General features: G+C 39.9%; 1 protein-coding gene across 11 annotated transcripts in view; it reads right to left on the bottom strand.

The window, feature by feature from the left end:
* Positions 1 to 24,893, bottom strand: part of TCF12 (transcription factor 12) — a 161,543-nt gene that overhangs the window by 30,798 nt on the left and 105,852 nt on the right. For 8 of the 11 annotated variants that reach the window (XM_071568372.1, XM_071568374.1, XM_071568375.1 and 5 more), the window contains 2 exons: positions 23,500 to 23,635; positions 20,235 to 20,287 (listed from right to left, as the gene is read on the bottom strand). In XM_071568372.1, the coding sequence (XP_071424473.1) occupies positions 20,235 to 20,287; positions 23,500 to 23,635 (189 nt within the window). Of the gene's footprint in view, positions 1 to 8,458; positions 8,610 to 20,234; positions 20,288 to 23,499; positions 23,636 to 24,893 lie in introns of those variants that run through there. The other 3 variants (XM_071568379.1, XM_071568377.1, XM_071568378.1) reach the window with 2 other exon arrangements.

Genomic DNA, 24,893 nt, shown 5'->3' on the forward strand with positions numbered 1-24,893 from the left:
TTCTTAACTTGCAAACAATGAATTTTCTTTTCAAGTTAAAAACTGTAAGACGCCAAGTAAGCACAATGATTAGAAGTGTTTCACTGCAGCAGCTCTAAGAAGAAATATAAAGTATATTCAGGAGTAAGTTAAGTCAAATTAGCAAGGCCAGTATTCAGAGTCAAGGGCTCTACCCATAGTCAGTTGTTCTAATTAATGCTCTTTCTTCATAACAAACAGTGCAATAATTAGTGTGTATTGAAAGATAAACTGCATTTTAAAAAAGCAATTTAACATAGATGGCAGCAAAGAATATAAACACATAGCATTGAAACTGGAGCATCTTTTTGCTACAAAGTAAAAATTGTGGCATTTTTAACTGTTCACTTGTTAAATATACATGACTTCATAAATGCATATATGAAGAATAATTTTAAAACTTTAACGCTTACATAATGCAACTTACAAAGTGCACTTAGGCCCTAAAATTCACGAGCGGATATTCTGATCCCTCCCTACGCACACACAGCACACACAGATTCGCACGGCATTCACATCCCTCCCTTGTCTCTCCGGGATGTTGTTTACCAAGCGAGAGAAGGGCCAAGGAAACCAAGCCAGCCAACAAAACAGCCTAAGTTCCCTAAAAAAGGCCCATTGTGCTCCCGGAGGGTGACTGTTCTGATACGGATATTCAGAAAGTGAAGTGGGCAAGTCCTGCCCATTTGCATACCAATACCCTCCTCCCGCTCCCAGCGCCTTCCCAGCCGGCCGCTGTCGGGACAAACGGCCGGGATGTGTCTCTGGCATCGCAGGGACCCACTCGGGCACCACTGGCTGTGCAGCCGCCCCACTGCACAAACCCGGGGGAGGAATGGGCACAGGGACTGAGCCAGGTACTGCTGTCACAGGGTGTGTGTGAGCCACGCCAGGTAACCACACACCTGAGCAGGACTCAGTGGAAAGCTCACAACTTTCAGCTGCATGCTTGTTTAACAGTGTTTCTTCATCAAAACAAATGAAAAATTATTAGGAAAAAAGGTTTTTCAGAAAGCTTTCGTTCAATATTTTACTCAAAATTTTTCAGTTTATGGAATAAATGTATAATAGAGATGATTCCCAGGCCTGAGTGACAGAATGACAATACGTTCTGAGCAATGTTCTCAGTACATATGTATTTACTCTATATGATGAATGCATGTATATTCCATGCCTGAGACATATTTTAACAGAAATGTCACTCTGTCAAATTGTAAATACTTGCACTCATAAGACTGCAAACATATTAGGCAAAACTGGGCTTAATTTACAAGTTCTCTGTTGTGCAGAATAACACAGCATATGCTATAGCTGATGGATAATCTATCACTGTCACAGGACAGCAGTGGAAACAAAGCTTTATGACATTTAGCTCTGCCATGGAGATGTACTGATTAATGCGAAGTCACCTACAATGGGAGATTTATAAAAAGTGATGAAACACTACCTTAAAAAGGGAATAAAACTCAAAAACTCCTACAAACATATAATTCACAGACACAAATGTACAAGCCATTAACATAATAAAAATGTTAGGAATTATATAAACGTAAAAGAGGCCCTTCCGAACAGCTACATGAAAGTCCTATAGCACAGACACACAACTTCATACAGTTCCTGCTTGTTTTGGTATCTTAACTATAGCTTGCAAAAACATAGCTGCAATGTTATGAAGCTGCACTTGTGCCAGTCTAGATTTTTCAGATCAAAGGGTTCTTGCGGCAAAACACAACTGATGTGGTCTCAAAGACTTCATCAGCTCCAGATGTGGGGAAATAGCCAGCCAATTCCACAAAAGGAGCGAGTCTCTTTTAGTTACAATCAGAACTACCCACAAATTAAAACCAGGCCTCTGATGTCATCTGATCACCTGCAGATGAGCACCAGGTTTTTTCTGGTTAATGACCTAATCACAATTTTTATGTTGTGTTACTACAAACAAGATTCAAAAGCAAAGGAGAAATTTTACTAAAATTAACCCCAAGTCCACGAATGCAAAGTACAAAGATTTAAATAAGAAAGTTGACAAAAAAAAAAGAGAAATTTTATTTTTAAGTTGGGAAGCGATGTATCAGGCCAACGGGTTTGTTCATTCTGAACACCCCACACGCACTGGGATCCCTACCCAGGCAAACACAGCCCTGTGGCTGCTGGCCCACAGCAGGCTGGCATGGTCTGCATCCGACTCAAAGGGCTTTCTCTTCTGCAACAGCTGAGTAAGGCAGTTATAAATATGACGTGGCTGCTCAACACGGCCTCTTTGAGCTATTAAACTGATAACACTGACATCCAGGAGGCATCAAACCAGTTTTTCCTGGCTGACATTCCCACTAAGACAGGGAATACTGTTAAAAGGTCAGCCTCTTTGCAGTCTCGTTGAAGAGGGCTGTCTCCAGCAGGTAGAAGAGGAGCCCATCTCCCAGTCCCCTCTAACGCTGCACCCGAAGGCACCGAACTTGTCTCCTTGCTGAGAAGCAAAACACTCCCCGATCATGAATGGGAAATTCCCTTCCGTTAAACGCACGCCAAACCCAGTTTTTTTACATGACTTACCAAGTCATAGACTCAACTTTTTTGGAGCTGTGCTAATATCTACATCAATCCTAACGCTGCAATGCTCCTGAAGGGTAGTGGCCTCCGCCGAGGGAAGCAGGACAAATGAGCTGCTGAGGACATCAAGTCAGAGACCCACATCAGTCATTCCTGCACCCTGAATGGGTTTATGTTTCTCCAGCAGGAAAGGCACGATGAAAAGCAGAGTTTCTTTATGAGAGGTAGCAGTGGGGGCTGACTTCAGATCAGAGCTGTACAACATCAGGTTTAAGCAAAACAAAAGCATTTTCCCAATTCTGAAATCGGCCCTGGTGACTAAGACAGGCAATGAACACGACTGTGAAAGTTACAGGGACTTAATGTATCTGAAAGATTTCAAAGTATTGCACAGTGTGCTTCTGTTCACTAATACCAGAGCCAATAACATCAACAGTAATCTGAAGATCTGGGTTTACCAAATTTTATGCTAAGTAAAACTTACAAGTCTCATTCTATAAATGCATTTAATAAATATAACACTTGGAGTCCTCTTGTTGGCATCCGTCCTCTCAGGCAATTTTCCTGTAATATGTTTCAAATTCTTAAATATTTATCAATGTTTAATATTAATGTTAAAAGCAGATTAAAAAAAATAGCAATGAAGCAACTAAACTTACTTCCGATGAGCTCATGCTATCTCAAGACCAAGGCTCTCATCACACATAATGTTTACAAAATTATGAATGTTACTCATTTTAGCGTAATTATTAGCAATTCTTGGAAGTTCAGGAAAATATCTATCACTGTTTGAGACAGAGGATTTTTTTGAACCAGTAAAGATGAATAACCTATTCTGTAGCCTGTAAACTCTGCTAAGTAGCCTATCTACATTCCATCAGCATCAGTCATGCGCTAGGCAAGTGTGCACTGATGAATGATTTGTACATGTGGCAAAATTTTACACTGTATTATCTCTATGTTTGGAGAAAAAAGCTAATTTTGCTGAAAAGGCAGCTCTAGGAAAAGGAAACTTGTTTTCATGTTTACTGTATTCCTGACAAAATCATATACTGAAACTTCAGGAATGTAGAACAGTAACTACAATTTTCCATACTCCTCCTTGCAGCAAGAGAGAAGTTGCCATAAAAAGCCAGACCAAATGCAAGACCCAGCCTAAATCCTTGTTTAGCTGGTATTTAAGCAAGATGATAAAATGAAGAGCCCAAGTATACAAGATCAGTACACCCATATCCACAACCACACTTCTGTTTCCAATACCAGGTGTAAAGGTTCATACATTTAAAAAGCTCTTGTTGCCATCCAGAATGAAAACAAAACACTCCTTTAAGGGAACAGAGTCTTGTCTGCAAATACAACCATAGTTTTTAAGGATGGTATAAAATTCAAACTTCTTAAAGTAGCTAAACTGAATTCCTTCTTAAATAAATGTTTATGCAATTTAGGCATGCTAAACATGCCTATTTCTGAAATGCAGAATCCCACTGCAATGCTACACAGCACTACCAGCAATACTTCCAGCTTCTTCCCCAGGGAATGACAACATTAAAGTCATGTTAAAAAGCGATAGGCAAACTTAGCAAAAATATGTTATTTTTTTTTTAAATGACAGTGTGAGCCAGAGAGGGGAGGAAAAAAGATAAGTCAGCAGAAACAACATGAATAATATAAATATAAATATAAATATATATATATATATGGCTTGAAGATTTTTTGTATTTTATTTGCTAAGCAAAACCTCTTTCCCAGACTCTTCAAACCACACTGCCTCAAAGGGACATATGTAACCATGTCTTCAAAAATTCCTGATTAAACTCAGATTTTCAGGAAACAAAAACCAGAAAAGCTGAAAGTACTCTGCCTGTTTCTTAACCTGTTCCCTGTATGTCAGAAGGCAACTTCAGCCATGGGAGGAACCCCCACCACCAGCACTGACTACAGGCAGATGCAGCCGTAGATACAGACCATCTTTTGCATTTGTTTCTCTCTCCTCTGAGCTCTTGAGCACTCTCTGTTTCTGCACCTCCACCACAGACTGTTCTATTCCTACAAACAGACTCAGACATGCACCTGATTATGAAGGCACAGGCACTGAGCAAACAGGGGGTGTTACTCTTTGGTGCTCACATTTTGAGAAATATAGATCTGTCCCACACAGCACCTGATCCCATCTCTGGCTGCTGCCATTTGCCCAAGGAAATGGCCATAACCTTCCCTTCAAAGCATTAATAAAGCTTGTTGCAGACAAGCCGCCCTTCTGGCAGGGGAGCGCCGCTCAGCAGATTGGCAGTTCAGCCCAATGGAGTGGAGCAGGGAAAACTCTCCTGGGCTGGTGCATTGTAACTCATCATTTTTAGTGGGATGGGGAGGGGCAGAGAAGGGTGAGGAACAGATAAAAAAAGAAAAAAAATCCAGCTGACCAGTGTTTACTATCTCTCTTTATTCAATGTCCACAGCCGGGTACCCCTAGAGATTTTCCAGATGATCTTATATTTGTCCTGACTCACAAATGTTAGCTGTGACCTTGCCTAAGTTGCTGTGGGCAGCATATGGTACAGAACAGCTTTAATTGTACTTTCCTCCTTGCGCACTAACTGGCCCAATACTAATAAAAGCAAAATTGAATCGTTCTTTTTAGCACCTGGTTGCTCCAAAATTTACAAACTGCAAACATTTTCCGTGGATGCTGAAGGACTGAGTACGTTATTTATTGCACAACAGCTCCAACAAAGCGTGCTGTGTGTCATCTGAGCATCACACGGGATTATTAACATGTTTGCTCTGCTGTAACGCTCAGACTGACGGCTGCAAGACGGGCATTTTCTCCTCTAAAAAATACCCAGATATACTCACATTTGTGTGTATTTGTTCAGCTACACACACGTGCCCATCAGCAACTTGTTTCTAAAAAGCCTTTTTCACTCCCAAAATTCTCAAGGAAAAAGGTATTTTCTCAAAAAATAAAAAAGGCAATTTAAGCTAGTTTTCAGAAAAGCAAATCACAAAGTATTACACATATGCAAAATACATCTATCTCCTGACTTTTTTTCTCCCTTTTTAAATATGGAATTGTAGAAGTATACTGTAAAAGATGTAGTAACTCCACCTTAGAGAAAGGCTTGATAAAATTTCAGTCTACAATGAGAAAAACACATATTTATTCAATAATAAAAACCACTTGTACATGGACTGGTATTTAATCAACCCATATAATGCACAGAATACAACAATAAAGTGAATATATCCACAAATTTATTCTCATATGAAATATAGGTGATATAAAATATAATCAATATTTTCCTTTAAGTTATTTATACTGATGATAGCTGACACATTACCTTATTATGATATTTAAATAATGCTACAGTACATTTAGAAAATAACCAATTTATTTCTAAACTTGTAGGCAATTTGAAAAAAGTAGAACTCATTCAAGGTTATCTTACTCTTTAAGAACAAAGATGGTATCAAATTCCTATTACTGAAATATTATTTTGGTACTATTGCACTTTGCAAAATCTAAATGAAAAGGCCCCAGTGAATGAAGAAGATTACTTAACTATTTATTAATTTTAAAAAAGAATAAAATAAAAATATTAAAAAGTATAATTTACCTTTTTACTATTATTTTTACCTAACCATTTTTGCAGCTTTATTTTTAATAGTGATTAGGTATTTTGGTTTTTTTGGGGGGTCTGCAGCAGGGCTCTTGAATGAAAGAGAAGATAAAGCTTTATGACAGAAACAATTTTTAAGTATAATTTTAATTTTTTCAAAAAGCTCTATATGACTGAGAATATTTTCTACATATCAACAGGTGAAGGACAAAAAAAGAAAAACAGGTACATCTAGTTCAGTGCAAGTGCTTTATTTTTTTTATGAAACAGATTAAAATATTTTTCCTTTTTGATTTGGTGGGAGTTCTTGAAATACGTATTTTTTTATATAATACCTATTACACATAACAGTAAAAATTTACTCCTTAGCAAGGGATTTTTATTAAAATACTACTATTCATTTTCATGTGTCCCTCCTAAAACATACAGAAATTACAGAAATGGAACCCCTTCTAATCATAAAATCTCCAATTTATATTTCTGACTTTTAATATACGTGCCATCCATAGCGAACCATCTATTGGAGTGCTCAAATACTTGGTTTTTAGCTTAATATTGGGCATTGTTTTGGCTTAAAAATTTAGGAAGTGGAAAAGAACAAAACGTTTTTAATAAAAAGTTTAAACCACACATTTTCTACATGTGATTTCTCACTCATTTTGTGAGTAAACAGATCAGGTTATACATACACATCAGCAGGTTATCAAGGAATGTCAACATCCAAAAATCTAACGCAGTCCAAATAAAAATCCCCAAATTGAAGAAGGCGGTTCATACTTTCAACTCCCAACTTCCCAAACAATACATGTAAAAGCAATAAGGCATCAAAATCAGGGTGTGTACTGTACTGTTCTCTCACTGTAGCAAGGTTCATACAAAGATTTGGCACACACTCCAAGGCTGTGCTTCAAAAACTGAAACACAAAAACCAAGCCCCAACTCCACGGAACCTCCTTATGCACATTTAAGTTACTAATTTAGGCCAACTTACAGAATTGCTAGGAGAGAAAGTGCTAAAAGTTACTAAGATGTTTAGAAAAAAATGAAATAAAATCTTGGGCAACATGATATAGGACGATCATATGATTTGTCATCTATTTACTAACTCTTCAGGCTCATAAAGGTCACCTCTGACCCACAACAGGCACATGCTATCAATTTTCAAGCCATGCCCTCCTACGGTACCAGCACTTCCATCCACGATATGCCTGGAAATACTTAATAAGATCAAAGCCTTTTTTCCTGCTACAAGAACAAAGAGAAATGTTGTAATAGAGTGATCTGTGCTCTAGAAAGAATAAAATCAAAACTCCATGCAAGTTATACTCCCTTTGCTTCAGGGGTATTGTATAGTTAATTTTACTTAAGTCTTATATATATATCTTCACATAAAACTTCAAACAGATTGTTTTAGCCTAGGAGCAGACATGAAAGAAAAATCATTTCATATTTGAAAGACAGCTGGCATTTATACCAAAGGAAATGAAATAGAGACCAAGCGATTTTACTGATTCCCCAACCTCTCCTCCAGTGTCTTTTCTGTTATTCAAGAAGCTCATATACAGCGTCTTTAATGAATATAAAGATCCGTAATTTAATTACCATTAAACAAAATCTTGGCAAAAAAAGTTTACTAATGAAAGCAAAACTCACACAGGCCCACGGGAGGAGGACCAGCAGTAAAGAAACAAAACAAAACCCACAAAAAAGAGATCATTATCAGCATCTCCCCTTTTCCTGCTCAACGCTATTTTTATAACAGAAGAAAGCCAAAACCACAGACATATAAACAGACTCGAAGAAAAACACCGTGTTAAATTTACCCATCGCATGCTAATTTTTACAGACCAAAAAATCAGAGCCGGTGTGTCCTTATGGGCTGAAAAATTTTAAGTATCAACCGCGGAGCAGAAACGCCCCGTTCCATTGCCAGAAAGTTAGAACACAGAGGGGAGATTTAAAAAAAATAATAATAAAGAAGAAAAAATAAATCTGCATTTCCCCTGCAGTGTCCGCGGGCAGTTCGGCCACCCCGAGCTCTCGGCAGGGCAGCGCTGGCCGAAGCTGCCCCGGGAGGGGCACGCCAAAAACCGACCAAAAAATAAACAAACCGAACCGAACCAACACAGCCCCGGGCGCAGCCGCGGGCAGCAGGAACACAAACTTCGGCGTTTCCCCCGTGCCCGCACACAAAGCCGCGCAGCCCCCGCGCCCCAGCCCCGCATCCCCCGGGGGCCCGGCCCGGCCCCGCACGGCCCCGGCCCGGCCCTCACCGTCTTGCCGTTGTAGTAGTACATGAGGGAGCTGCTGCCCACGCCGGGCACGGGGTAGGCGCAGTACATGGCGCGGCCGGGCCGGGCGCGCCGCCTGCCGCTCCCCTCGGCCTCCTCCCGCCGCCGCGCACATGGAGCGCTCGCGGGCGGCTTATGCAAAGCAGGACTGAACCATCTCGGGCCCGCGCGGGGGTTGGGCGGGGGCGGCGCGGCCCCGCGGTCGGACCGGGGAGGGGCCCGCGGCACCGGGGCCGCACATGGGCGCGCACCGGGCGGCGGCAGCGCCTGGTTTTGGTTTTAAATAAGTTGGAGCGCTGTGGCCGCTCAGGCGGGCGCGGTGCGGCACCAGCCACACGGCCATCTGGCTCTGCCCGAAGTTGCTCCCAACTTTGGCAAACGCTTCCCGGGGCACGGGCGCTGCTGGAGCCCTCCCGGGGCACAGCCCCGGCACCCAGCGGGGACCGGCACACACACCTAACCCGGCACCAGGCGCCGGGCGTGAAAAAAACTAGCTCTAAATATTTCCACTTTATGGAATCACCCAAAATCCTTCCTCAAGATGGGGCATTACAAAGTATGAGGGTTCTCTTGGAAACACAAGGCCAGGCTCCCTTGATGCTGAATAATACGTTTTTGTAGGAATAAAGCTACATGTGTGCCCATGCAAGAAAGGGAGAGGACCCCCCCCCCCCAACAACTGGGGCACATCACAAAAACAGACTCAACCTCCAGCACAAAGATCTCTCGATATTTGCACACTATCAATGCCTAGTAGGTATTTTTGCTTCCCTCCCTGATGGCATCAACTCACGTTAACTCTTAATGAGGCGCACGTTCTTCTATTTGCTGCATGTGAATGCAGCTGGGTATTCACTGAGCAGCCGATAAATCAGATACTGATTTCAGTCCAGGGAAAAAAAGGTTAAAGCACAGCCACGTTTCTCCACCTCTCGCTGTGTCGCCTGCCAATGCTGTGAATTCTCCCTGCCTTCCTCCTGACAAAAGCAGGAAAATACTTCAGGAAAAGGACAAAAATGGGTAAAGTTCAATTCAGCCATTTACAGGGAAACAAAGCAAGTTGCAGAAGTTCGGTTCATTCTGCCAAGCACCCTGTGTGTCAGTGAAACCTTCTGAACATAAAAGATCCACAGGGTGACAAACTGACTGCAGTCTAATGCTATCATCAGATAAAAATCTCGGTATAACATCCATTATCCCAGGACATAACCACTGTAGTGTCTAGAAATACACAGGATATACACACATTGACAAAAAAATATTCACATCTCCAGCTTCAAATGCTTTTTCAGTGAACTCTTCCAGTCAATTAGGGGACTACTGTGCTCAGAGTATGTTGGCAAATACATCCTGAAGTTTCCATCTGCTGAAGAACACTTGCATTTTTACTGCAAGTCAAACTAGGCATCCAGAACCATTTAACTATGCAGCAAAGCTAATGATATCCGAACTGAACTCTTCTCCAATACAAAAGGCGTAGCAGCAGCAGCTGCAAAAAAGAACATCACTATACTTCAGACTATTAAATTGCCAGTCCTGCAGAGTGACTGGCGGCTTCCTTCTTCCCTAGGGACCACAAAGACCCATTTCAGTCCCCAGAGAGCCTGTAAGAAGCTTTGATTTGCAGCTAACAATGCCATTCCTTAAAGCTTCTCACTAATGTTCAGGACTCTACAGATGAGATATGCTAAAAGATCTTCAGATCTTTGCATGTGCTACTTCTCATAGCACACTAGATTAAAATCACTACTTCAGACTAATGTACAACTTAGAAAAATCTCTAGACACTGGAAAAGGCGCTTTCAGCTCACACTTGAAGAAATAAGAGAACCCTTTTTTAAAAACACATACAATTTTAGCATGCAAACTTGTAAATCATTAAAAATACTTCCAGGATAACTGGAGTCACTTCTTTGAAGTAAAGACTATTATCAACATAGTTGTAATTGCTACAGCACCTCCATGGACACAATCCCAATTTTCAAAATAGTTGTATTACAGATGAAGAGCATGATCAAATCCCCTCAAACAATAATAACCATTTTCCACCTGTATGTAAGCAATTGGAAAAATGGTAAAATATAGTGCAGAAAAACCTGACTTGACTGTGTAGCATTGGGAGGGAGCATCTCTGCATACAGAGGCCCTATATTTGTAGAGAGCAATTATAACAAAAAATATATAGGTAATATTAACTAGTAATATTTACTAACACTATTAACATTTATCAGAAGAAGTAAATCATTGACCTTGTTCATCATCACATGGGTAAGACAAAAGGAACAACATGGTCAATAAAAGTGAGTAACACCACTGCAAATGTCTGTTTGTAGACAAACTGGTCCCTCCATAATGAGTCACTAAATGAATTTGCTCCTGAGTTACTTCCCCACAAATCAAAAGGATAACAATTGCATTTTACCGAAAAGCAAATTATTTGTCCTACCCTCAGTTACATCACTGGGCATAAAACATTAGTGTACAATACTTGAAATCTGTTCATGGATCTGCTCTGCATTTCCTGTACAAAAATAGTTTCTCACAGGATGTTTACTACATCAATTCACCTTACAGGACGAGACCATAATTGCATCCAGCATATCAAACTTTAACCCACAGAAGTTTACTTTCAGCAGAATAGGTAAAAAACCAACCTAAAATGGAAGAATTTAAAAGCCTGCTCAAAAAAATAAGAAGTTGTTAACAGAATCTGTATTTGCAGGAACCTCTACCAGATAACTATCCCGAAAGCTCCTGAAGTCCAAAGCAAGTTTTTGTTTTGTGGTTGCAATTTTTCTAATCCTCATTTAAACCAAGGAACAGCTGCTCCAAAATTTGTTTTCTTAAGAGAATCATGTTACAGTGAAATGAATCATAGCTGGATCAGCGATACTGTACGGGGTACAGTTGTTTACTCCATTTTTCCTTGGTGACAAGTCAAGGGTTAATCTTATGACTCAGCCTGACAAAACAAGTCAGCTGGAGACAGGGCCAATTTTTTAAACTTGATTTCAGACAGACATGCCGTCAGCAGAGGAGCACTGAACTGACATGCACTTTGTAGCCCGAATTGTTTCCACTCATGACCCTGTACCGTGTGTCAAAAACAATAAACTGCCTGTTCCTAAAGTATGTAAAGAGATTATGAAAGCTGATGCAGAGAGAAATACCGACCTAAAAATAAATCAAGCTACCTGTAAGAGATATTTTCAAAGATTATTTTAACACTAAGAGATTTTGTGAATGAACCACATGTTCTCCCAGAAAACCAACTTTTATGTGAAATACATTTTTGTTCAACTTGTCAGAGCCACAAAGCAAATACACAATAGAGCATATGTAATTCATCATTTGAATTTACACAAAAATAAACACAATTTCTACAGATCACTGAATGTTATACCATATGATGGTTATGTAACTGTCTCAACAGATGACAGCCATCCTCTAGTCAAACATATTCCACAAAGCTGATGTATCAAAATACTTTAGAAAGGTTAATGCTTTTTACCACAGTTTTATTATTATTTTAAATGGGTCTATTCTAACACAACTAGCACCAAATCTTTTAAAATTATGTGCAACTAGAAATCAAAGCTCCTTTTTCACCACCAACAGCAACTGTGATGTGTAAACCCAAGTATCAAGTATCTCCTTGTGGAGAATTGGCTTCAATCTTGTTGAAAAAAAACAGTAACATGGTGAGAGCCCAAGCCTGCTTTTGATGGGGAAACCAGTTCCTTTGTTCTTACCAGTTTCCATGAGTTTCTTAGGGGCAAGGCTAACCTTCTATCTTTGGAAATAAGGCAAAGGCAACTGCCCTAGGAGTCTCTCCTGTCCTCCCCACACTGCCCAATGTTGGAACTTGTTATCAATTTCAACCACATTTGACAGAGAAACAGAAGTTTCACAAGTGATTAAGTTCTTATCAGTTCTAAGAAAACTGAAACCTGAACAGGAGAGACAGGCCCCAATTGATAGAGAACAACCTGTTGTAACTAAAATACATGTAGTAATTTTGAGCTGCTTGTCTAACAACAATTCAGAGGAAAAAACCCAACAATTCCACGCACCTTAGGTCTCTCAATATAACTTTAAAATATTTTAAGCCAAACATTTGTGATGATTAACTACAGCAAAGCCAGAGTTAGGACTATTGCTACAGAATGCGTTGAACATGGTGCATAATGTAGCTGTTGGATGAGAGAAGATTTCAAGCCTTAAGAAACAAACCTGGCTGTTTTCAGGGGAAAATACAATGCTTATTATACTGCCCTCAATGTAATTCATCAGTTAAGTAAACGTTAATTTATTTTAAAGTCCTGGAAGGATATCCTTCTGTGTTAACCAACCACTAACCATGCTGGTTCAGCAGAGACAGAGCAGTCAAACTTCATGAAGGCAACTTAAAATAACCCAGTGGACTAAATTTGATAGGCAACCCCCACTCCCAATATCCAAAGGAAGATGTTTTAAGCAAATTAATTTACTCATCTATGTGAGAGCTACAATAGTTTGGTGGTTTTCCTTTTCAAGGGGTTAGTCTTTAACTGCACATTTAATATTCATATTACTATAATCAAGGAAAAAGAAACAGTTTGAAGGATAGAATATAAACAGCAAATATTAAGGAAATTGATATTAATAGCTATCCACTACTTCTATCTGGAAATATTACAGGTTTGGAGGATGGTTGTTGGGGGTTTTGTTGTTGGTTGGGGGTTTTTTTTGCTGCAAAAAACTCCAGTTGCCTATGGCAGGTATGGTTAAAAAATATTGTTATTTTTAATTGGAAATTTCTGCTAGGACCTTTCTGTTTTAGTAGTTTTCCAAATAACAGTGATTTTATTCAATGTTAAAATTGAATTTATCCAACCTTATATGAGCTATTTAAGTTATATAAATATTTTTCTAGAATGGAAAGAATAAGAGAAAAAATGCTGTGTATCACATTCTTAAGAACAAAGCACAAAATCTGAGGAAGTTTTAAAACTTGTTTCAAAATCCTTTCCTCACATACAATTTTGATGGGATATTGCTCCAATTCAGAAAGTTCTGTTATTTAGTTGAAAATATGAAGCACTTGTGGTTTGAAAACCTCTATAACATGAAGGCATTAACTACCCATATCCACATTAAAAAGCAAACGAACATATCATTACCCTGAGGCAATAAATTATTCTATCAGAAACTGCATAATCTGAAAACCCATGCTGAAAACCCATCCAACCTACAGACCTTATAAGAACTTAAACTAACCAAGGCTGTAACCAAACCTCGCAGAAAACCACCTGAGTTACAGATCTCTTCACTTCAAACCCAACACGGCCAAGAAAATTCCTGTGAAGGGCTGACCGCGCTTGCGGGGTCCCTCTGCCGGCGCGGCCCCAGCAGCGGGAGCCGGGATGTCGCTGGGATTCGCTGGAAGTCTCTGGGATTCCCCGCGCCCATCCCGTGCGCTGCTGCTGCGGCCTGCAGGGGGCGCCGTCGGCACGGGACCTGCCCCGGCACTGCCCCGCCGCTGCTCCAATCGCCATTCCCTGCGGGACCTGCCCCGGCACTGCCCGCTGCTCCCTCGCCAATCCCTGCGGGACCTGCCCCGGCACTGCCCGCTGCTCCCTCGCCATTCCCTGCGGGACCTGCCCCGGCACTGCCCCGCTGCTCCATCGCCAATCCCTGCGGGACCTGCCCCGGCACTGCCCCGCTGCTCCATCGTCATTCGCTGCGGGACCTGCCCCACCACTGCCCGCTGCTCCACCGCCATTCCCTGCGGGACCTGCCCCACCACTGCCCGCTGCTCCCTCGCCATTCCCTGCGGGACCTGCCCCGCTGCTCCCTCGCCATTCCCTGCGGGACCTGCCCCGCTGCTCCCTCGCCATTCCCTGCGGGACCTGCCCCGCTGCTCCCTCGCCATTCCCTGCGGGACCTGCCCCGCTGCTCCCTCGCCATTCCCTGCGGGACCGCACCGCTCTCCCCCTCCCACACTCCAGCCCGCTGCCTGCCAACAACTGCCTTGCAAAACAAGCTCTGAGCCATCGAAAGCCCAACGGGCTGTTGTCCACAGAAGGAAAAAGCACTAACAACTAATCCGAGCTATCTGTGCAAACGGAATGAAACCCCGTAACTAAATCTCCGAGACTGAACAACTTGCTTTTTGTGCAAGTCCTGATGTCACGTGAAACTCCGTGGCACTAACATAGGAGGTAATTTAACTCGATTTTTTTTGCTTCACTGTGTAAAGACACGTGTACATCTGAAATTTCATTTAAAGATCACACAATGTCTTCATTTCAGTACCATTCCTTTGGAAAAGCATTCGTTTGGGTTTTGTATTGCCCATTTCTGTTGAATAGGCAGGTCCTGGGCAGAGCCACCTGCCCCAGTTTGGGCTGAGCAAGCAGCCAAAGGGAAAACACACATCAAAGTCCAGCAACACAACGTTCCTCACTTCCACTACCTTCCTAGCTGAATTCAGATACTATAAAAGCCTTCCCACCAAAGCCACAAGTATTATCAAGCAAAAGATATTAAGAAATAGTCTTCCAAAACGCTTGTATCCTTATCTATTGTTATAAAACCCCACACTAATTTGTGGTAATGCACACATTCATCCTTGAAGTAAAGCAGAAGTTGCAGAAACCCCATATAACTTCTGCCTAAATTACACAAGCTGCAATTCAGTTTCATGGTTTGGGGGTTTTTAGTTAAGATTTTTAACTATGCACAAATTTAAGTTTCTTTTATGCAAATAGACACTCTAAGAACATCTAATATGCTCATTTTGATATGTTGTGCAAACTTCAAAAGTAAAGTATCTCCAGTAAATCCAAACACAGAGAAATAATTTGACATCATTATATATCCCTCATATATGTCTGCATATGCAGGATTTTCACTGAGAAGGTCTCTCAATTAAGCAACCTCATAGTAGTTCACCACGGTAGGATGACAGGACAGTTTGGAAAAATGATCTGATTGCAATTTTAAAAAAAGTTGTTAAGAGAGGGTTACTCAAGTACCTTCACCCTAATTCAGTGAGAACTCGATCTGAGCTCTCACAGCAGGACTTTGCAATGGACCGCTTAGTTGGTTAATGACAGCTAAATGTTCTCATGGAGCAAAGAGCAGGTGGGATGATATAATCTGAGGCTGGGGTGGTTTTCAGATAGATTTCAAATAAAGGCCATGTTCGAAAAAACTCTACAATAATCTAATCAGAAAACCAGATCTTTTTTCTTAATAAACATAAAATCTTAAATGCTTTTACTTGGCTTGTAACATAATGTAGGAGTTGAATGTTTTATATATTTGCATTTTTTTCAGACTCATAGACGAGCATGGTGCTTAAAAAGCAACAAAGATCAAGCCCCTAAAAACTTTATCCCTTTCAATCAAGTGACCAAAGAATGAGCATAAAGCAGAGATGGAAGACTGAGTCATGAGGGAAAAATGGCAAGTTCTGTGTTGCATTATCCATAAGGATTTATTTACTCAGTTTTGTTATTTAAAATTGCCTTTTAACACACAGCACAGCATCAGAGGCAAGGGTCAGGCAAGTTACTGCTGTCTTTGAGAGCTTTAGATACTAAAGACAAGTGACAGTTGAATGTATCACTTGACTGCACAAGGCAATTCAGAACAGATCTGAACAGACTAAATGCTGCTTTTTACATTTGGGCACCATTTGTGGACAGTAGGAAAAAAAAAATCTTACAAAAAAAAAAATCTCACTAGAACGTCAGTTGAACAGAGCATCACAGACAGTTCAACATCACCCAAAGTACCCACCCAGATGCTCCACAGCTTTTATTCAGAGCCACAGACTTCATGCAAATATTCCAAGGATGTTGTTTTACACTGGACAGTTCAATACACATAAAAATTGCTAATATTGAGAATGACTCTCTAAAGAAAGTCCACTCAGTGTGGTGAATGGTATATTATTTTTAATACAATCTAAGCACTGATCTCTCAAAAACTGGGTTTCATGTAATAATTCAGAAGATACTTCCCACTCCACCATTTCAAACAATCTCCTTTTACTCTTTGGGAGGGGTAGAGGAAGGAGAGAGCATAGAAGGGAGTAGTAACATCTATTATTTTTCTCCTGGTACCATTGGTATCTTTATGTGACACATCTTGAAATACCTCTAGAAGATCAGCCTTAAACAACCAGCGGGAAACTAGAAAGGGAAGTGCCTTAAGTGGGTAGTTTTATGCATGCAAACCAAGTTGTCTGTATCTTTGCATCATAAATAATTATTGCAATAAATTAGCACCCATGGACCATACACATACCATAGAGGGTGATACATGAGGAACCCCTATAATCAAACTAAAAATTGTGTTAAATGTATTGAAAAATATAAAATATAATGAGTTTGACTTTAGAAAGAGATCACTGGTATCAGAAAATGTTAATTTTACAATCTCATTAAGTGTGATCTTAAGTTTAATGTTAACTGATCATCTCAGGTACTATGAAAAGTCTAAAATACTCAAAATATCTATAAGAAATGGCACTACATGGAAAACAAGAAGACATTTGTGCCTGTGTGTCACAGCTCATCTTCTGTAACAATCTTTTCAGTAGCAGATATGATGTATTTCAGGTTATTTCTCTGATATGAGACTAATTAAATGGCAAAAAAATGATGATAGATATTCACACTATTTTTCTGAGAACTATGACCTCATTATAGCTAGTGCTTATGGTACTATAATACATACTAGTTTGAAATATTTTCTGACTCCACCCATAAACAGTACGTTTCTGCTCACCCATCCATTCTTGGATGGCAATCCCTGGGCAGTTCTGAGTGAGCCTGGTCTGTCTTCTCCCTCTGCAGAAACCCTGACTCAGCCCCACCGAGCAGTTCAAACTGGTTTCAAGCCACAGGATGTTCTTAGTGTCTGGCTTAGTTAAGGTAACCCCTACAATCAGAAAAGTTCTCAGAAGTATAACAGTCTTGAATCTGTGAAGATAATGTAACTCACTGAACTGTAACATTAGCAGCGTGTCATAATCTTGCTGTTCTCTCAAACCTGGCTTGAAAAAAAACAAGCCACTGATTTTTTAGTTTCTATCCTCCCCACAAGGCTTTAAATTTAGTAGTTGTAGTTCAACATAAATGCTTGCATGTCAACATTCAAAATGTTTTGGGCAATGAGTCACCACTTAGCAACTTACAACGCAAAAATTTAAAAATGCATTTGCCTGCTACATTTAATTTTTACAGTAAAAGGACCAGTTTGGATTGAGTTGCATTCCAGAAAGTATCTAAACAATTCACCAGCACTTTCCTCTGTAACTGTTTATACTTTAGGCCTTGATAAGGACACATGAAAAAAGATAAACCTCAAAACAAGTAATTTCAGAAAGTGCCAAGAGAAAAAGAAACAAACTGGAGGAAGGGTTGTTTTTTTAAAAATCATTATTTCTTAAAAGATTGTTATTAAATTACAGTTATCTAGGAAATTAAATTACTGCTGAGTATCCGTTGACATGGCAGCCCTGCACTAACAAACACACTGCAGAAACCAGAATTTTAGAAACTGAAAAATTAAAAAATACAGATTCATATAATAAAATTAACATCTTTCCTTTGACTTTTCATATTATAACTAAACTGCTGTGCACTATTAGCTAAACCAACTTCTGCCTTTCCCACAATATATTCTGACGTCTTACAAAGATATATTTAAAATAAAGACTACACTTATATAATTATCTACTCAATTTAAATTTCTTATGTGCTCGGTGAAATTTGGGTTTGTGTCATCTTCTAAACACGTAATATCTTTTTTTTTGGTAACATGTCATTTTACTTCAAGGCTCTATTGAGCAGTGAAAGCACTGAAACAGAGAAACTGCCTAAAACCTGCAGCATCGCAATCATTGGTTATTCACAGTAACTGCACTTAATTGCACAAGTTGGTACAACACTAATACAAATAAAATCTATCAGCATTTTACTGTCTCCACTCTTATAGAAGAATTAAATGAAAACCATTTGAAAAATACTGTTTGTTAAAATTAAAATCTTGTAAGAGAAATGAGCTAAGTCTTTCATTCTCCAAAATGATCTCTTTACCTGGCTGATGCTACTAAATATTAAACATGTAGTGTAAGCTTTATTACTGCCTAGAATTACAGTAATAAATTACAAGAAAATTGCACTGCTATGTGTTTTAGCTTCTCTGACATTTTAAATATATTTTTGTTAATCTAGCAGAAATTATCTGCTAGACTGTAAAGCCACCCTACATAACATGCAACTGTTAAAATGTAAATTGCCAAACTATTTTTAGCTGCTGCTGAAGGGGAAAAAAAAAAGGAGGGGGGGGGAAAGAAGAATATTCCTGGCCTCGGGAATAATGATTTGAGGCATTGTGTTCATTTTGTTTATCAAGCAGCTATTCAGCCTCTAGTGGGGCCCAAGTGCTTATGCAAGCAAAAGCTTTTAAGAGTGCCTGCAGCTGCAGTCCTGGCTCCCAGGTAGGCTGCAGGTTCAGCGCACAGCTGCCCCGGGCTATCCGCGCTATCGCGGCTCCATCTGGAAGTGCGGCTAAAATAGGATTTCAGGTCCCGGTTTGTGTCTGTATCATCGTGAGCAGGGGGAGGGAGAAGGGAAAGAGAGGGAGGAGAGAGCAGGAGAGATGCGAGGACCAGAAGACACATCCGTACTTCAGGCTCGGTGCAAAATGGAAAGCTCAGCCCCATTTTGCTCGCACTGTATTGCCTGTGTTGTGTGTTCCATTCAGCCTATCCGGCTTTGAGTTATGACTCATCCAAGTGCACCTGCGCCCATGTGTTAAGTACTGCCAAATAAAAGCCCAACATCCATTTACACAACAAAGAGATGTATCCCGCAAGGCAGCGGAGCTTCCCCCTCCCCTCCTGTTTGTTCTGAGCAGGGGAAAAAAATAATTCTGTCCTTCACTTCACTGGGGATTTTTGACTTCACGTGGATTTTTAAATGCAGATTCATTTATAAACAATTTTCTTCCTTTTAAGAATAAAGCATATTTAATACCACAAAACACCCCTATAGCATTAGATTATCACAGCCATTAATGATTTTTTCCACCAAAACCCTTCCAACCTTTTTTATCAAAGCCCTTTATTCTCGAAGGATAAATTTTCAAGCAAAGAGGGATCAACAAACTAGTTGCTTGAAAGCTTTCCTGATGCTAGGCTGAAGTTAGGAAAGGCTTAATGAAGGCTTTAAAATCCACCAGGGCTTCACAATGAACATCTGACTCGGTGATTTATGCATATTAATAACCTCAGTCCTACTGAGGCAAGCTGAGCTGTACATGTCCTCCGAATCTTAATGTCTTCAGCTCCACTGGGATTATTACAAATGTAAATTTCTAAGATTCTCAGCTATTAATCTCTGTCTGTCCTCCTGTTCAGCAACATAATGACTAATTAAACATCAAAAGACCTGTACAGGAGATCTTCTTTGACAGCTCCTGGCCCAGCTCTCTTCCCAAGAGAGGAATTCAAATGACAGGGACAAGTGGGTAGGAGCATATGAGCGAGCTACAAATCACTGCTATGAAATCTAAAAATTCCACATCGAATGTGTATTTAGTCCTGCAGAACCACTCCCAATTACCCAGCCTGGCTGTTCCTGTCCAGCAGCCACAGCCTTCCTAGTGCTAAAGTTAAGACATTTGTATGTATGGCAGGTAAAGAGGCAGCAATTTGAGCCCAGTTTTTTTTACTATAAGTAAAAGATGTAGTACTTACAGAAGAAGGCAAACCAGGGGGCACCTTTCTTACTTTCTTTGTCTGTAGAGGATCTGTACACAGAAAAATAATGTTTCATCAAGTATCTACAATACAGGTGAAAAAGAATAAATAGCTACACTGTAGTTTTTTCTTTCCATGCTGAATTTCTTATTTTCCAATTTCATACATTTTTTATTCTCTGACAATGAGATTTGTCTTTCACATCAATACAAATGTAATACAACGTGCAAATGTTCTCTAAAATAAAGCTTTGCTGAGTAGTTACTTTCAATTCTTTCCATAAGGGAAGCAGTTATTCCTAAGAACAGGAACACTGAGGGGTACACTGACCACCTTGGCACTTGCTAAGAAACAAAGTAAGGTTTTGGGATACACAAGGAGGAAAATGAGACTGATTAGCAAGAGAAATGCTTTCTTTTCTGTACTTCATAGTAAAGACAGAACTATCAAAAAGGAATTTTACATATTAAAGTATGATTTAAACCCTAAAAATACTAACATGATGTAAATTTTATAGCTTTTAGACTGTACCAATATTGTAAATAAAAAGTAAATCTAATTACCTAATTACTTTCCTTAAGTAATAAAGGCAATATAACTCAAATTTGCATGGCATAGTAAGGTTGGAAGAATGGTATCTGCTTCTTCTTGTAATAGCCATGGTAACATCACAGAAGTACCACTGTGATGACCCTTCCCCTCCAGGGTGGATCCTCACACCCAACAATTTCACTACCTAAATCAAGAATCTGAACCAGTTTAATCAGCTGCTAATAAAATTAATCTGAAAAGTAGGCATGCAAATTACAAGTTAACTGATGTTCTGAAGATGAGTATCTGGCAAGATTACCAGTTCTACAGTTAACCAATTGAGTTCAATTAAAATACAAAATTCCTATTTTTCCATTTTCATCCAGAACATTTGTGATTATATGGCAAGATAAAGGTGAGATAAGGTGAAATATCTGTTGAATATCTTTGATCACTCCCCATAAGGCATGCTCAAAAAGAAAAGAGAAGGACTTCTGGAAGAGATATTTACATTGAATTGAGAATGTCACTGGTTGGTTTCAATGCAATTTAGTATGAAATTTAATGAGGGCTTGTTACAGTCATGTCAGACGACTCCTTCTCAGGGATAAATGGCCGTAATTCGATTTTGTTTTAAATTCTCAGGCAGCAGGTTTGTAAAACTTAACTAGTCCATTAAAAATTTCAGACATACTTTCTGAAGCCACTGGGAAAAAAAGACTTGAGATAAAAACGTTCTTTCTCCTCCTGACATTCCTGGAAAAACACTTCCATAAATTTGTAACCACCACCTTCCATATTACAATTCCCAGATTCAACCAGGACAGAGAGAGGAGTATCACACTGTTCCCAGTCCACACTTGCCTTCATTTTGGTTAATTTAACCATATCTGGAACTTACCATTTGCACAAAAAACTGAGTCCTATTCAAGTCTACAACAGAAATCAGACAGTTCAGGGCTGCCTTCACACCATGACCTGTCTGTGCATATCATGAGCACTCCCTGCCCAGCACCCAAAGTCGTGCTTTAAAACCATAGCAGGTCACTGTTATAAGTAGTTTCTCACTAAAACAGTTTCAAAATGGGCTAAAACATCATCATGTTAAACCCTGACTCTTTTCAAGTTTAAACAGCCTTTCAAGCAGTAAACAATTTCACTGAGCTTTTCTAATACTGTTTCTCTTCTGTAAGAGATATGAAGAACTGCTGGTGTTTGCTCTGCTATTCTGAGCAACAAGAATCCTCACAACACTATTCATAGACAGACAACCCCAAGTTAAACAGTGGTTGACTTGACAGAAGGTAAAAAGTTGCACAAAAATGGTACTTTAGGTCACATATACACACATATATTAGGAGAGAGGAAATGGCCTCAAGTCGCACGAAAGAAGGTTTAGATTTGATGTGAGGAGATTTTTCCTCACTGGGAAGGTTGTCAGGCACTGGAACAGGCTGCCCAGGAAGTGGTGGAGTCCCCATCCCTGCAGGGATTTAGAAGATGTGTAGCTCTGGACCCTGGGGACAGGGGGTTGGTGTGGGCTGGGCAGTGCCAGGGGAATGTTGGACTCAATGGCCTAAGAGGTCTTTCCCAGCCCAAATGATTCTATGATTCCATGATACACAGGATTAAGTTCCAAAGGCATGTTCACGACTAATTTAGTGCCCCAAAAGTTTGCAATTCTATTAAAGTTACTTTGAGAAGCAATTTTCATTTGATGCAAATCTTATTTTGGTGAAAGTGCAGTTTGGGTGACATGGTTCCAATAAACAAGATTTTTATGATGGAATGGAAGTGTTACACAGAATGAGGGGCATTAAAATCTCAAACATATAGCTAGAGAAATCCTAATGACTTATACTAACACTGAAATATATGGCAACTAGAATATAAGGTTATATAACTAGATACATAACCATATAACCAGAATATGTGGTAGAGTGAAGGGTTAGTCTCTCTGTTTATATCAAAAATAATTTTTAAATTTGCACACCCAATTATTAGCCATAGTCTTACAGCAGAAACTACAAAACATCTGGTTCCTTCTTGATTCTCTGATTCAACAGAATTAGAGAGTTATAAAATATTACACTGTCTATGACCAAGTATGAAAATTCCATTCAACTCTAAGTATCCCCAGAAAGAAAACATTAATACTGTCCTAGGACTATAACAATTTTTAAGCAAGTTCCTGCCCTGCATATTTTGGAAGGTAGATTGATTTTAGGATAAGCTACTAGTCTCCAATTGCTAAAATCTTTACAGGCACGTTGAAGCAGTTACAATGAACTGTATATTGCCCTGTATAAAGTTACTTTTAGCATATAAAAGGATAATTGTTTCCCCTTTGTGTCCTTCCCCTACTAAATGATGGTAATGACCTCAAGGTCAGGCATTTCCAGGAGTTAATGATGGCGCGGGTTAAGGGCACTCAGCTGGTCATCGGCTCCTATCCATCTGTCATTATTGCTTTTGCAATTAAGGGTTTTATAGAGTTTCTTGTTTGGTTTGTAAGCCATACTGACCAGTGTCAAATCCAAGCTAATGTCTCAAAAAAAAACCATTCATAATTCCAGTTTTTCCTCTCATAGAGCACTTTGGTGTAATTCCAATTGCTCCACACAGAGCAATCTCCAGGATGTAAAATGAACTGTCAAAGAAAACAATAAAGCCTGCACAGAAACATCATGAACAAAAGTTTCTAAACTCGTGGTAAGCCCGTGCTCCTTACCAAGAGCTGGTGAGTCATGCAGTGGTCTCCGGCGCTGGTTTGTGCCAGAGAAGGGGTAATAGGCTGTTCCAGGTTTCCCAGAGGATGACAGCTGACCTGGACTTCCAAGCCCCAGATCGGACCGAAGCAGACTGGACTATAAAAACAGAGAGAGAAAAGTAAAATTAAGCCTTATAACAACTCGGCTGTTAATTTATCAGGCTAACAAATTATTAACCATATATACTCTTGGCATTTATAGGCATTTACTTGGCTTTCAGTGAAGGTCTGAGAGTTCAAAAAAATGTTGCCTTTTTAAAATTAGTGTTTAGAGTATAGTTCAGAAAGGCGGAGCAAGTTTGGCCGTGAGCCTCCAAAAAACCACAACCATTTCAGTTGAAAACATCTGAAAGACTCTATTCATATTTAAATTTTAAACAAAAATCATAATACTTTGTTTCATTTGCAATGTAACACCTCTTCTATTACACAATATAAACATAATTGATAAAAACTGCTAAGAGTTTATAGTGAGACATTAGGTTTTAGCACATACTTAAAAATCCAGACTTATATTACATTCATAAAAACATGGAATAAAACTGGCCCCAAAATATCAAATGCAGATAACAGAGATAACAGAGTAGATTAATGAACAGAACATGAAAAATTATGATGTTTCAAAAACTTGAAACTAACGATGTAGTTGAACCCTGCCCTTTTTGTTCCCTTTTCATGCAGTAAACACAAAAACATTCTAAACACTTAACAAATACATTATATATTGCTTGACCTCACGTTATTTGGATTTCCTCTCCGAAACTGAATTAAATGTTGGTGATTTAGGAGAACATAGTTTTTCCACAGTTTATGCTGTGCTTAGTTTTGTGTAAGTCTGCAAATCCTGACTTGGAGTGAAACCCATGGAGCTGTTCATACAAGAAACATTGTACCAGGTGGCCAAATGCGTTCACTGCACCTGACCCCTGGCTGTTGCATCCTTTCCTCCTGGAGCTGCACCCACTCTGCACTGCACAGACCTACAGACCCTCTGATTTCAACGTCTGCCAAATCAGACAGTGCCCTGAGGTCACCATGGGTCCAGCAGCCTTCAGGAGCAAAGTGCTTTGATTCCTCCACACGTGGCCCTTGCTCAGAGCAGTGTCCCCCCAGGAGGTGACACGGTCCGGCTGTTGGGGCAGGACAAGGGGGTGCTTTGCTGACACTCACGACTTCCCATTGCCAGGCGATGCCAAGACAAACTGCTGACTGCAGCAACTTTCATACCCAAACCACGTAGTTAAAGTTTCTCCTCCTGCCCCACGGCTCCAGAGCCAACATTCCTCCTCCCCTCGAAACGCTCCCAGGGACGAGTCCACACATCCCCAGGCCCTCTTTGGACTGGTTGTGGAGAA

The sequence above is a fragment of the Pithys albifrons genome, chromosome 13 (genome assembly GCF_047495875.1).
Source record: "Pithys albifrons albifrons isolate INPA30051 chromosome 13, PitAlb_v1, whole genome shotgun sequence".
In the NCBI taxonomy this organism is placed as follows: Eukaryota; Metazoa; Chordata; class Aves; order Passeriformes; family Thamnophilidae; genus Pithys; species Pithys albifrons.